Raw genomic sequence first — 15200 nt, forward strand, 5'->3', positions numbered from 1 at the left:
TGTTTGGGTTAAATCATTTCTGGTGGAACTGCGAACAACAAGAAACTGATTATATTTTTTAAGGGGCCAAAAAGGTTTGAAACCACTGAATTCATTGTATTGTGTGTTTATTATAAAAAAATCTAAGAACAGGAAACCATCAGATAAAAGTTGTGGAGTTCAAATATAAATAAATAACGATTAAATACAGTTACTTTCCACCACTGGGTGCTGACTTTGTGAATATTCTGAATAATTACTCACTAATATATATATATTTTTTCTTTTGATAAAAAAATGTTAAATGCAAAAGTAGAGCAACTGCAGAAACAAAACATCCCAAATAACTTAATGATATTTTAATGTTCCTTTCTTCTCGATGCCAACTTCACAACGTTCTTCACCGGACTAGTTGGTTTAAAGTAACGGTGTGTGTGCGTGTGTTAGAGCAGAGGAATCCCAGCATATGGGCTCGCTGCTCCCCTCCCCCTCCCGCTCCCTCCCTCCTGCCGTCCGCAGCAGCAGCAGGACAGAGAGAGGTGGTTCAGTTTTTTGAAGCCGTGGCATGAATGATCTCATCTGAACCTGATCTCCGCTTTTCCTGCCGTCGATCCTATGACCGAGACGGGAATAAAATAACACAAACACGAGGTGAGTCCGGCCGCTTCCCGCGGGCCGCCCCGGGGTGCCCGCTGCTCGTGCGTTCTTTTATTTCGGCAACTTAGCAGCCCGGCCGCGGCGGGGAAACTCTTGTTTTTTAGGGGCTAGAAAGGAGGAAGGACCTCGGAGGAGGATGTGTGGGTGGGCACTTTGGGCACCTTTACGCGTGCTAGAATTAAACCAAAATGTGATTTTAATGCTTAAAATAAATAAATAGATGAAATGTAAAAAAAATAAAAGGCCAAACCGAGAGGAACGCCACGCGCCCTCGGCCCGGTTATCTCCACGGCGGCTCGCGAGCCTGAAGTCGGATCCACGAGCACAGCTCACCGGCTGCTGGCGCAAAATGGCCTCGTCGTCGTCGCTCCGGCTCGATGCTGAAAAGACAAAGCATGCGGCAGCCCGGCCGCCGGCGCGGCCCGGCGCTCTCATCGGCAGGCGGAGCGCGGGACTCGACGGGCCGGGACGTTTAATAAAACACACAATGAGTTTATTTATTGTTTTTATTATTTATTTGGTATTGTACTGTGGGGCCGGGGACGCGGTGGGCTTCCTCTCGCTGTGCAGTGGGGGGATGGGCCGCGGAGCAGCGCCGTGACGCGGGGAGGCTGCGCGAGCTCCGGGCGCGTGAGCTCAATGCTCCGTTTAGTGGCGTTTAAAGCCGCCACTGTGTGTTAATGCACGTATATATATATATATATATATATATATATATATATATATATATATCTCGTGGAGCATTTGCGTCATTTCCAAGTGATTGATTTAAAAACAAAAGGTTCCGCTTGATTCTTCATTTCTTGATGTCTGCTGGACAAGTTTGAACGTCACGTGTTCACATCTTGTTGCAACAGTGTTGCTCTTTAATGAGTTAAACCGGGTTGTGTTGGGTTATGATTTATTGTTACATTGATGATCTGGAGCCTCATCGCTACTACTCAGGCTGCAGATGTCTTGTGTCTTTATGGATATCAAGTTTATCTTTAAAAAGTAAATCAGAATCTGGTTCAATACTAAGTATGTTTTCACACAGTTGTAATTTGGTTTTGTGGTGTTTTTTGACAATAAAAGAGAAACAAATCTAGAAAAGACAAGTTGACAGTGAAGACGTGTACAATGCATAAAAGAAGAACTCTGGTTGGTTAATGCAGGAATGTGCAGCACTAGTTTGAAGCAGAGCATATTGTGCAATGAGTTATTGTTGCAATAATAGTACAACAGGAAGAGATAACAGAGATATGAGCCGTAACTAGTGTGTGTAACAACCGACAGGGTTTTGTAGTATTTGATGTAAACCTCTTACATTTTGTGTTGTTTTTGGTCATTAATATCCATCCTTATTGTTCCTCCCTTTGCATTCTGTATGTGGGCTTATGTTCATGTGCTGCAGGTGATCCACGGATATGTACCTCTTTAACGTAGAACCGGTGAGATTTATTCCCAAAATGCTATAGATAGATATATTTATTTATTTATTTATTTATAGAGATATCTATATAGATGTATACACACACACACCTGTCATGTCTTCCTCCCTGTGCCGTGTGCTTCCTCCAGGTTGTCGGTCTTCTGGTTGTTGTTGTTGTTGTTTCTCCTCTAAGGACGTAGTGCTCAGAGTCTCTGGTTAACAGGGAGGCCTCAAACGCACCACACAAGGAGACAACACACCCTGAAGGCGTTCTCACCCTTTGTTTTGTATTTTAGATCCTTGGGCACTTTCATAAATGACTCAACATTATTCCCTTTTGCAAGCGAGGACTCAAAGACAGGGACGCTTCCCAACAGTTCAGTGTCAATAGGTTCACTTCTCTTGTCTTGGGTTCTATAACTCATCTGCTCTATCAGGTGAAGACCAGTAGCCGTGATGTCATCCTGCTTCCTGGTTTGATGTCAGGTGTTCATGTCCCCTGTTGAAGGCTGCAGTAGAGCGTATGGTCCATCCCACTAGAGAGCACCACTCTGTTTGTTCCATGTCCCTTCAATGTCTTAAAGCATGTGTTCGCCGCCCGGTGTCTGGGCGGAGAGGTGTGCACGGCCGTTCTGATGGGATGTCCCGTGCACAGGTTGTAGGGCCTGAAGGGTCGCCGGCGGTTACAGTAAAGCCATTCTGTGTTTATTGTTAGAGGTGATTTGTGATAATAACTACCGTGTTTTAGTGTATTTTGGTTTCCACAGGAAACAGTTTGTTGTCATGTTGTTAACTCTTTGCTGTCTGCTTCCTCCTGTGACCCTAACGCTGTGCTTCTACACCCACATGTTCCACTCTGTTCCTGGGGGATTATTGTAAAGAAATGTGTCACGAATAGACATTTGGTGCCAACGGCCAACAGGTTTCATTTTTATTAATACAGAGATACTATTTTCTTTTTTCTCTGTCTGGAAAATGAAATGCTGGAGCGCCTCTTTACCGGCAGCCATTATTTTGGGGAGTCTCAATGTTCTCCTGTTGTTCGTGTGTGTGTGTGTGTGTGTGTGTGTGTGTGTGTGTGTGTGCGCGCGTGTGTGTGTGCGAGTGAGAGAGAGAGAGAGAGAGAGAGATTGTAAATGCTTTTATTTGTCCTATATTCTGATCACTTTCACCCCTGACGAGCAGCGTATTGATCGGAGGTGTCCCGCCCCTGGGTGGCCGTGGGCGGCGCTGCAGGGCCCCGTCATGTAACTTGAGTGCTGTGTTTGTTCCCCTGACAAAGGTCTGGGCTGGTCCGCGTGTGCATTTAGCCGCTAGCATGCTATTCTCGGTGGCCGGCGGTCTGTTAAAGTGTGGTTGTTCCGCCCAGCAGGAGTCTTGCTTCAGACTGGCCTAAAATGGGCAGAAACGGTGCTGAACAAAAGCTGCTTGTCGCTCGTACAAAAGTACTTGAAGCGCTGCAGCCGGGACCGACTGCATTGCTATTGCCTGTGCCTCTCAACAGGAAAGGTATAGCCAACTTTCAGAAAAAACTACAACAAACAAATTACTGTTTACTGTAGTCCATAAAGAGTTAAACTGTAGTTCATGTTTACGTCACAGCTGCAGCAGGAGTAGCCTAGCCCCTCCCCCACACACAGACCCCTAGTCTCACCACACCGTAACTACATGGCACGTTGTTTCTCTTGATGTTAGCCAGTGAAATGCTCAACATTTAGTGTTTGTTGTGAGTGTGATGAATCAGCTGTTGTCAGGTGTCTGATGGTGTTTCTTTCTCCCCGCCACCACAGAGAGACACCATGTTCCCGAAGGGTACCAAGCGCAAGTTCTCAGACTCCGCGGAGGAGCCGGCGGTCTCCGGCGCTGAGCCGGTCCCGGCCACAGCGGCCCCGTCCGCGGCGGCGGCGGCCCGGGCGCTGACGTCCTCCTACAGCCTTCAGCGGCAGTCGCTGCTCGACATGTCGCTCATCAAGCTGCAGCTCTGCCACATGCTGGTGGAGCCCAACCTGTGCCGATCGGTGCTCATCGCCAACACGGTGCGGCAGATCCAGGAGGAGATGACCCAGGACGGCACCTGGCAGATCATGACCCAGGCCCTGGCCGCCGCCCAGTGCCCTACGGACCGCCTGGTGGCCACCGAGGTGCTCTGCCGGCAGACGGACGCGGCGGCCGGCCAGAGCCCCAAGCCCTTCTCCGTGGCTGGCCTGGAGGAGGGCTTCCACGCCGAGGAGGTGGTGATGGAGGGCGACGTGGAGACCGAGGTCACCATGTCCGCCTTGTCGCCCGTCTCCCCCCAGCTCTCCTCGGCCTCCTACCTGGCGGGGCCCTTCGGCATGGGTCCCTGCTGGGAAGAGGAGGACGAGGAGGAGGACGGCGAGTGCGATGAGGACGAAGAGGAGGACAGCGAGGAGTGTGTGTCGGAGGGCGAGGAGGGCGACCGGGACCACCTGAGTGCAGACTCCAGGACAGGGGAGCAGGTTTTTGGGACTTTCGAGATCAAGCACCCGGCGCCGCCCCCTGACCCGGCGCTGGAGGAACTGTTTTCGGACGTGGACCCGTCCTACTACGACCTCGACACGGTGCTGACGGGCATGCAGAGCGCCCCTAAAATGGGGCCCTACGACCTGCTGGAGAGCCTCTCCTCTCACGGGCCCTCGGCCCTAAGCTCCAGCTCGAGCTGCAGGTCAGACCTGAACGAACTGGACCACATCATGGAGATCATCGTGGGGTCCTGAAACCCACCACATTCCTCTGGCCTGTACTGACCCCTCAGACTCTTTCCAGACTATGCACAGCACACGTGTGCATGTTCTGTATGTGGTGTTGTGGCACACGGAGGTGGCTCAAGGCTTCTGGGACAAGGTGGGAAATTATCTGCGAGCAGGTAGCTGCGGGGACTGGCTGCTGGGGGGCTAGCCTGTTAGCTCGCTAGCCCGTTAGCCCGTTAGCCTGTTAGCCTGTTAGCCCGTTAGCTCGCCGGCTCTCTCGGGCCAGTCGGCCGCTGCTGTCGGGACCTCCATCTTTTATTAAAAAACAACCTAATTGGCAGTAAAAGTAGCAACTGGGAAATTAATGCATTTTTTGGATCCAGAAGCTGTTAGTTTCCTGCTTTGTTGCTGAAACCCCAAAAGTGACAATATCTGCGAGGGCAAAGATAATTACTATACCATGATGCATTCTTATTTACGTACTTTCCATGTTTACGTCTGTCATACATTCTGTCTCACTAGCTCTCTGTGTTCTGTCCATTTCTATTTATTGCAACATGGACCGATCAACTCGTCACTACACGCGCATCAGACACCAGAACAAATTGTAAATCCAAATCTATGAATCGATGCATATTTTCCTAAAGATTTGAGCAATTATGAATGGAATATATGTACGTATGTGTATATAGAAATATATTTTTTGCATTATACAGTTAGGGGGGATTTTTTGCAAGTATCATTTGATATTCTTATTACGTTTCCCTCCCCAGGCGGTTTTTAAGATGTAACGTAGCCGGCCTGGAGCGTCTTCCCGTGGTTTGGTGTGAGTGGACTGCAGCGGTGTCGGGCGGCATCACTTTAGCGGCGCCGTTCTTTCATTTCCTCAAAAGCTTTATGCAGCGGGCAGTCGTTCCCGGCCTGCCCTGCTATACATCGGATATAATAACAATAATCACAGCTTCCTCACGGAGCATTTGGAGAAACCCCGGCATGAAAACTGCATCAGAAGCCATATTTCTTTCTCTCACTCGTCAGAACAACAAGTGAAGAGTTCCGTGTGTCAACACAATCTAATTTATTGTTGTTTTTATTTATTGTATTTATTATATCTAGGTACAGACATGCCATATTGACTTATCAAATCAACCACGAGGCCTGATGAAATTATATTTATCCAAATTTTGCCCTCCGTTTTGAATGCAGTACCTATTTATTCCTCACATTTTGTATTATTATTATTCTTAGTAATAATAATAATATCCGGGTTACTACTCAAATCACTATGCAGCTCTGTCATACGTGTTTTCAAAATGATTGTATGCGACTCAAATGTCCTTTAATTCCTTTATGCAAACAGTTGCCTTTCTCCTAAAGATGTGGAAAATCAAATGCATTTTTCAGAAAAATTGTTCCTTATCATCGTGATGAAGAGATTTAACTCAGGCAAACAAAATGTATTGACAAGAATACAGTATTACGACACGCTGAACCTTACCACCGCCTCCTGAAGGATGTCCTCTAGTCTGACTGGGAGCTAGAACTTCAAAGACTAATTACCGTTGTAAAATGTATGCATTTTTTTATATTAAGGAAAAAACATTGTAGCATCTTTGTAAATATTTTTTATAATAAAAGGTGCAACTATTGATTATGTGGTGTCGGTTGGATCACTTATTCAATTGTTTTACTTTTCTACAGAGATTTACTTAATTGTTTTTTGGGGCGGGAACTAATAGAGAACGGCTGTTAAATAAACAAAATTGTATTCTTAACATTGTCCACAATATGAACCAGCAACGTGTTGTTGTATTATATATTTATATGTAAATATTATAAATATATTCCTTCCTATAGTCCTTTAAAAAAAGGGAATTTCCTGAAACAGCTGGTTGATGTAGTTTAATCACATGTGACTAAAACCGGAGTAAATTTAATTTGTTGTGTTTGTTTATCATGTAGAAGGAATATGACACCAGTGCAGCACTGATGAGCTTTTAATAGTTTTTAAACAACAATGGAGCTCTAAGAGGAAGAAGATGAAGCAGCTTTGATGCTCTTTTCAAGAGCTTGTTGACACGTTAAGGAAACTATATATGTATATGGAAACTGTAGGTATATTTAGTGACTTTAGGTGCTTCTTATAAATCTGAAGTCAAGGAAACATTTTTTGAAAACTTTTGGAAACCTTTTGTTTGAGCATAACCAAGTAAACCACCAAAATGTGTTAACTTGCTTAAAAATAAAATGAGGTTATGGGTTTATTTTTTGGGGGGTTAATTAAATAATGACGCAAGGATAAAGATTATAGTTGAACTCTTTTGCCCGATGAGAAATTAAAGAACTTGAAGACACGGGCTAGCGAGCTAGTAGGCACTAAAATAATATAGAATATCACCAGCCGTATTCTTTTAAAAGGTCTGTAAGCTCTGGTTTCTTTTGGGCTCTTCAGATGCAGAAGCACAGTTCTGGTTTCAGTCTACACACCGATATCACGTGATCATTTACAGGAGCAACAACAACGGGACTCTGCTACCCGACCCCGTCATCCGGCCAGATCACTACTGCACATGTTCCAACGTCCAGTGTCAATTATATATATATATATATATATATATATATATATATATATATATATATATATATATATACTGTTTAAATGTGTATGTACTGTATATGTGTAAGAGTCCGATATGTATCTATGGTAGCCCAGAACGGACAAGACTTCTATACAACCAAAGGAGTCGCCCCCTGGTGGTCAGGAGAGAAAATGCATCTTTAACACATGACGCATATACTTCTATACAACCGGAGGAGTCTTAGAGAACAGTTATTAGAGAATAGATCACTAACCGAGGCAACTAAATGGACCTTAATTAGAGTACCTGGGCCTGGTTGACACTAAACGTATCGGTTCTTGTCCCAAAGCAACTCCAGGATGTTGAACAGGCCAAACATGGCGGCATCTGTATTCAGAGTCGTCCTCACGAGACTCCGTTCTTGTAGAATCTACGTTTCCCCTGCTGGCACCACCAGGTGAGTCCTGAAGGCCCTTCGTGCTCCAGGGCGCCGCTGCAGTCACTGCTGAACGGGAATAAGATGCGACTTCACCTTCGTCCTTGCCTGCTCTCACATGAGAACCTGCACACGAGAACCTGCACATGAGAACCTGCCTGACCCGGACAGGACGCACACGTTTCCTCTTCAGTGGGATTTGTCTTGATGAAAGCTGCTGGTTCAGTCGACTGAAGAGAGACTTTTCATTTCCTTAACCAGAGTCTGGTCTGAAGCTGTCGAAGGGCGACTTGTTCGTAAAGTTGTCGCTCGCTGCACATTGGCCAGCCGCCTTGTCTCCGTTTGCCCGGAGTTAAAGATTAATGGCCTCTGGTGACTCAGCGAAAAGGCAGAACGAGTCACTGGAAAGAGACTATTGTGTCTTAAAAAAGCACAACGGAGGAGACAGAAAGATGTGCTTGTGAGACCTTTCATAAATATATTCATTAACAAAATATATATATATAGTTTCGGTTCAGTGGAGGAAGAGGAAAGAAGAAGTAGAAGTGGAGTCGTGAGAGCTTCAAGAGGAAGAGGCTGAAAAACGTGAATGAAGAGTTTCCTTATTTGGTGTTTTCCCTCCCCCGTCCTTCCTGTCACGTCCTCTCGCTCGTCCTCCCTCCCTCCTCTTCCTCCCCCCTCATCCTCCCTCGCTCTTCCTCCCTCTCCCTCCCCCGCCCTCCTTTCTGAGTCATCTGTCTCTTTAAAATGCTGCAACTTCCTATGCCTTCTCGATATTTCTGATATATCTCTATTTGTTTGTTTATATTTTTGAAACATAAATACTTTAAAAAAAGTTTTTCTTTCTGTGTTTTTCTTAATATTTAATATATATAATATTTAATTTATACAAAACGTTCAACAATGGTGTGTCGAGGAGGAACATGCGACAACAGTTAAAGAGTGATGTTACTTTACACTTTAATACTTTCATTACTTTACACTTTTATACTGAAAGATTGTACTGTATATTTATCTGACAGCTACTGTTTACTTTAGATAAAGATATTACATCGTAAACATGTGATCAGTTCATGATATGATGTCTTCGTACACATTAAAGTACCCATAAAGTGGTTCAAATACAACAATGCATACATGTTAGTAACAACACTGACAAAGGGCAGTTTTTCGGTCACGGAAATAGACCCGTTTCACACCTATAATCCGGTTTTCCTCCTTCATATCGACCGCTTTCGGAGCTCGCGTGTATTTTACCAGGTTATATTTTTCCTGAGCCGCACTTGAATGCAGCACCAGCTCGCAGTCGGAACAAGTCGGCTATACATTTGCTGCCCCGTGAGGGGTCGGGCTGAGCCTTCCTCGTCTTCCCCGGGCTCCACAGCGGAGGAACGCGGCCACGGAGAAGCGACCGGGACCGAGACACGACGGACCCACGCGCCGCGCGGCGCTGTCCACGGGCCTGGAAGGTATCTGTCAACCTCTTTTTAAATTAATAACTCAAAACATCTCCACGTTTGGGTCCTTAAACGTGGCTCCAACGGAGCTCGTGTTTTCCCCCATTCAGGTCCCTGAAGGGGTCGTGAGGTGTTCTTGGAGGTCTGGGATAAGTAGGAGGGACATTATTATCTGTTTATTAGAGACAATACATAGTAAGAATGCGTCATTTAATACAATATTTAACTTTGTAAAGTTGTTCAGCTCTTAAATAAGACCCAGCTGTTTGTATGTTGTTCTCTTCAGATGGAGGTTATTTGTTCTTTAAAAACTTAAAAAGAGACAATAATAATAATAATAATAATAATAATAATAATAACTAATACGTCAGACTCATGTCTGGATGGATGAGTAAAGTGTGGCAGTGTCTCACAGTGAGTCACAGCAGATGAAATACCGTTCAAATAAAACAACTTTGAAAGAACTTCAGAAAGAATGCAGTCCCACCCGCCCCTCTCATCCTGTGTGACTCCCCCGTCGACGCTGTGGAGTCCTTCCGCTTCCTGGGCTCCATCATTTCCCAGGACCTCAAGTGGGAGCTGAACATCAGCTCCATCACAAAGAAGGCCCAGCAGAGGATGTTCTTCCTGAGGCAGCTGAGGAAATTCAACCTGCCAAAGAAAATTATGGTGCAGTTCTACACTGCCATCGTTGAGTCCATCCTCTGCTTCTCCATCACCGTCTGGCATGCTGCAGCCACTGCCAAGGACAAGGTCAGGCTGCAGCGCATCATCCGCCCTGTGGAGAGGGTGATTGGCTGCAATTTGCCATCCCTTCAGGTCTTGTCCACTTCCAGGACACTGAAGCGGGCAAGAAAGATCGCAGCTGACCCCTCTCACCCTGGACACAACCTGTTCGTGTCCCTTCCCTCTGGCAGGAGGTTGAGGTCCATCAGGACCAAGACCTCACGCCACACTAACAGTTTCTTCCCGTCGGCAGTCGGGCTCATCAACAGAGCCCGGGTTCCCCACTGACTGACTCTACATCACAGGACTATTCTCGGACAATTCTTTCGGACCATTTATTTTTATTTTTCTTCGTTTCTCTCCTCTTACCGGTCACTCCACTGCACACTTCATCTTTAAACACTCATGCCACATACACTTAACTTTAACTTTAACTTAAACACACACGTCACTTTAACATACACTTATATTAATGTTATCTGTTGTCTGAGCACTTTATCCTTATCTGATTTAGACATCATTGCACTGTTGCTGTCGTTGATTGTTGTTTGTCTCGTCTAATGTCTAATGTATGCACCTTCCGCCTAACTAAATTCCTCGTTTGTGCAAACATTCCTGGCAATAAACGGTTTCTGATTGTGATTGTGATTCTGATATGTTTTTAAATGTAAAATGTTCTCACAAAGTTAAATTGACATTCCTAATGCAACACTTACATTTAACACTAAGCCAGTGAACATAAGGTCCCTATCTACAGAGTGTTAAAGTTACACTGAACATAGTGTTAACATTTCAGAGTCAATTCAACTCTGGTAAGAGTTAATATTTTACACTACACTACACTGAGAAGTGTTACTCAGATTTGACACTAGGATGTAATGTAAATAACACTTGTAGTGTTATTTACATTTGACACTAGGACTAATTAATACTTCATTAGTGTTAGACCTATTGACACTGAGTTTGTTTTAACTGACTCTTTACTCTTGTATTTACACCCTATTAGTGTACTTTATATCCAACACTTACTTATTTTCAATTGACTCTTTTTTACTCACTTTACCAGTCCTTAAAACAATAAAACTAAAAAATGTCTGCTGGGAAAAAACAACAAACACCAGTATATCCATGTCTTTATAACAATTTATTAAAAATAAAAACATTTTAGTTTAGTTTGCATATAATGTTCATTTATGTTTCTGAGATGCCAGTGTAACTCCCGTCCGTCAGACCTTTCGTCGTTGTAGTCCAGACAATACGTCTCCACCAGCTTTCTTAGCCAACACAGATTTGCTGTGAAACGATAGAGTAGAGGATAAGACAATATCCATTAAATATGAGATGATCTTGAAGAAATGACCGTAAATACAAAGATTGACATTGTTTTTTTTAAATGAGGCAATCCACAAAGGAAGCTCAAAGCAAACATTTTACACATCAACTTACCTGTTTGGCATCTTGATGGTCCCTCTGCCTTCTTCTGGAAGGGCTGACGTATCCTCAGCAGCCTGAGAGGTGCAGCACTGCAGCTATAAACACATGAGAGAGGACTGAATGTCAGTAGACAGCAATATAATGCTCACGTTGCTTTAAAAAAAGATAATTCAGTTGAACTGGACAAAAAATAAACGATTGTATGCAGTAACTGATTCATATGAAACTAGTTAGCTTTAAAGTTAATCCCATGCAGTGCCCATGTAGTCAAAGGAGCATTTATAGTGTTTGCTATTTTACTGTCCTCTATGCACATTAAAACAATACAACACTGTCAGTCCTCCACATTGAGCTCTCTTGCCCACATTGTCGAGTTTGATGCTAGCTAGTTAGCCTTATTTTGGCTTAACATACGACGCCTGCGGTTTAGTTTAGTTTTTGCTTTCCAGAGTACTCTACGTCTTGTAGCAGTGTACAAATACATCAACACTGGGGTTTGTTTTACTCTTGCTATTGTTGTATTACTCTGAAAGAGTCAATGTACTTTAACACAACATTTTTACACTGAAAAGTTTAACTCTGATTATTTACACCAACACTGGGCAATAAATTGGTAGTAATTACTTTTGACGTTGTTGAAATAACTCTTGAAGAGTTCATATGCTTTGACAATGCATATTTAACACTGGGGAAATGATGTGCACTTTGATTGTTTGTCTGTTTTCTGATGATTGTTTTGAGCTGATAGATGGAAAGTGGTCATATTTGCTCTGTTGGTGCCGTTACATAAACTGGGTGCAAGGTTTATTACATATCAATAATAATAATATTAATAATCACCTGGTTTAACCTGCTGTTGGTTGAGTTTTAATAATTCCAGCTGCTCGTGTCTCTCAGAGCCAAAACCATTAATCGGTTAATCAATCCACAGGAAATTAATCGTAATCAATGGATCGTCTAAAGAGAAATTTTATGCAAATAATGTAAAATTCGTTGGTTTTCTTGAATCTTCCAGGTTTTTAAATCTTTTGTTTTTGTTTCACGAGATAAATGATTGAATCAAATATTTTTTCAGAAATACTTTAGAGCAAACATCCACACCATGATTATAAATACACTCACTTGAGACATATCTGACACACACACACACACACACACACACACACACACACACACTCACTTCATACACACACATATACAAAATATTAAAGTAAGGATTTATCAAGAAAATGACCGACAATGACATCATTATTAGTTGCTGCTTGGGGTCTGTTTAGTTTGGTTTATTATTTTAATAAAGTGTCAAAGTTCAAAGTGTCTCCGTCTGAATGATTTGAGGAAATCTGATGAATGTAAATTCAGCATCAAACCACTGAATGAAGACAGGAAGTCTCTAACGTAACTTCTTGTCCTCGCAGGTCGATGTTGGGTCGCGGGGTCAAGCGGAAGCGGAGCTGCCTGCAGGAGCCGGAGGCCGAGAGCCTCCCCGCTGCAGAGACGGAGCAGCCGGGGGAGCGCAGGTTCGAGTCCCCCCCGTGCCGCCTGCAGCAGTGGCAGCGCGTGCTGAGCCTCTGCGTGGAGATGCTGTGTGGCTACCGGACCGGTGTGCGGCTCAGCCTCCGGCACTCCGTGCTGCTCGCCAACACGCTGCGGTAGATCCAGGAGGACGTGGCTCAGCGAGGACGCGGCGGTGAGGACGCGGCGGTGACCTGTTCCGGGTGTGCGGAGTCGCCCGATCAGCAGAAAGCGCTCCCGGCTTCCGGCGAGGCAGTGAGCGCCGTGGGCTACCTTGCCGACCTCGTCCTGGACATCGAGGACATCAACACGTCCATGTACGAGACCTCGGACCTGCCTTCGGCCTGGGGGGACCTCCCTGTGGCCCCTCAGTGTGTCGCTCTGGGCGGACGAGGACGCTAAGGTGCGCCCGGTCCAGTCCTGCCTGGTGGACCTGAACGAGCTGGACCACATCATGGAGATCCTGGTGAAGTCCTGATCCTGAAGCACCAACTCCTGAACAATCAGTCTATTCGCAGTGGAGGAGACGAGAAGGAGACGAGAAAACGAGAAGGAGACGAGAAAACAAGAAGGAGACGAGAAGGAGACGAGAAGGAGACGAGAAGGAGACTCAGGAGGCTCATCAGATCTCTCTAGACGTCTCGGTAAATTAAATGGTGAAAAACCTCAGCTGTGGAGTTTAACTGAACAATAAATGCATATTTATCAGAGAGAGAGGATGATGTCTGCACAACGAGTCACCTGAAGAGAACACTGACGTCTGCTCACACCAACACTCAGGTCAGACTTTGGTTGATTTTATTGGACATGCAATTGGCCCAAAAAACACCTGAAACCCTTCAACAACTGAAAGACGAGCCGGAGGGCAAAGAATCTGGTTCAGCCAAAGAAATAAGTTTCCAAATCCCTGGAGATGAATTCTAAGTAGGGCTGTGCGGTATACCGGTTTCAGATTTCCGTACGTATTTGGCAGGCAACAACATTTAATGTTCACAACTTGAAGCTGAAGGAGCAGCGGACCGAGCTACTTACGTCTCATGTTAACTCACTTGACTCATGGTGTGCAAGAAATGACATCGCCAAAATGCCATGAGTCAACTTCTGTCCGTGAGACATAAGTAGCTCAGACTGCTGTACACGTATCTGTGACTGTAAACATTAAATGTTGCTGCCGGCCGAAAGAATGACAATAGTCGTTACGGCTGCGCATGCGCCACTAGTATCAAGGGATTCCGCTGGAATTCCGGAATTCACTGGATAAGCTGGCCACTCCCACCGGACAACAAAGGCAGCTCTCTTCCTCATTGGTGAAGGAGCGATATTAGTTACATTAGTTTTATAGGGAGAGAGTCCTTCCAGATCGCCAAGATCCGTTCTCACATCATCATGACTTCCTGTATGCGGCGCTATCGATTCTGCCGACAAGGAATCACTTATTTACAACACCTTCTCGGGCCGCGGACATTGAACATCCCACGCCCATTGCCCGTCTCACAGACTGTATAGACTATCAGCCGCTGCATGCCGCGTTCTGTTCTTAAGTTTATTTAGCGCTTAAGAAACTTATGGATGTGTTGAAAGCACTCATAATTATATGACAGTGTTATTAGTACACCATACATATCATTATTGTAGAAAATGATTAAGGTGGACTCGTGATAAGAATACAGAGAATCACAGACAATTTCTTTTCACTGCTTCAATTGATTGAATTTCTGATTATGAATACTACATACATACTGATGCGCCCATACACATATTCAAACTCCTAGTTTATATGGTAATCTACACATACATGTATACACACATATATAGTACATGATACATACAGTACATATATCCTCATAAGTATATATTTATTCGTATACTACTGCCAGCAGGCACATTTAAATCAATATAATCTGATGGATTTGGGTGATGAAGCACTTAAAATTAGCCGATACATCTTCCCAACACTGACGCATTTAACTTGTCTGATATATTTGCGACGCTTATGTCTCGCATTGGGGGCGGTGTTAAGCTGCGTTCACACCAAAAACGTTGTGAATCATTTGCTGTGAATGCAGCATTAGATTTTGCCATGATTAAGGTATTGAATTCCTCATATGCGTTCATGATCATCTCCTGCTTCTCAGCGGAGAAATAAAAAGAGGTTCCTCTGAGTTTGTTTGCCATTGTACTGTTAGAACATCGTGGTGTCAGTGCTCGATTATTATCCCTTCTGAAGAGGAACAGGCACGCGCATTTATTCAGATGTCTGGTTAGAATTAACGAGACCGTTTCAGCACGGATCTTCCG

The 15200-nt window shown here is 44.5% G+C and overlaps 1 protein-coding gene and 1 pseudogene across 2 annotated transcripts; both read left to right on the forward strand.

Moving 5' to 3' along the window:
• Positions 1-3846: 3846 nt before the first annotated feature.
• On the forward strand, positions 3847-6404 carry cdca4 (cell division cycle associated 4; the record flags this gene model as incomplete). Its single annotated transcript, XM_079219574.1, has 1 exon — positions 3847-6404. One exon carries the CDS (start codon positions 3847-3849, stop codon positions 4780-4782), a length of 936 nt encoding a protein of 311 aa, XP_079075700.1. The 3' UTR covers positions 4783-6404.
• A 6405-nt stretch (positions 6405-12809) lies between these two features.
• On the forward strand, positions 12810-13380 carry LOC306742219 (SERTA domain-containing protein 2-like; annotated as a pseudogene). The gene has a single exon. The product of its transcript is annotated as an SERTA domain-containing protein 2-like (transcript).
• The last annotated feature ends 1820 nt before the right edge of the window (positions 13381-15200 follow it).

Source organism: Taurulus bubalis (genome assembly GCF_910589615.1).
Source record: "Taurulus bubalis genome assembly, chromosome: 1".
Classification (NCBI taxonomy): domain Eukaryota; kingdom Metazoa; phylum Chordata; class Actinopteri; order Perciformes; family Cottidae; genus Taurulus; species Taurulus bubalis.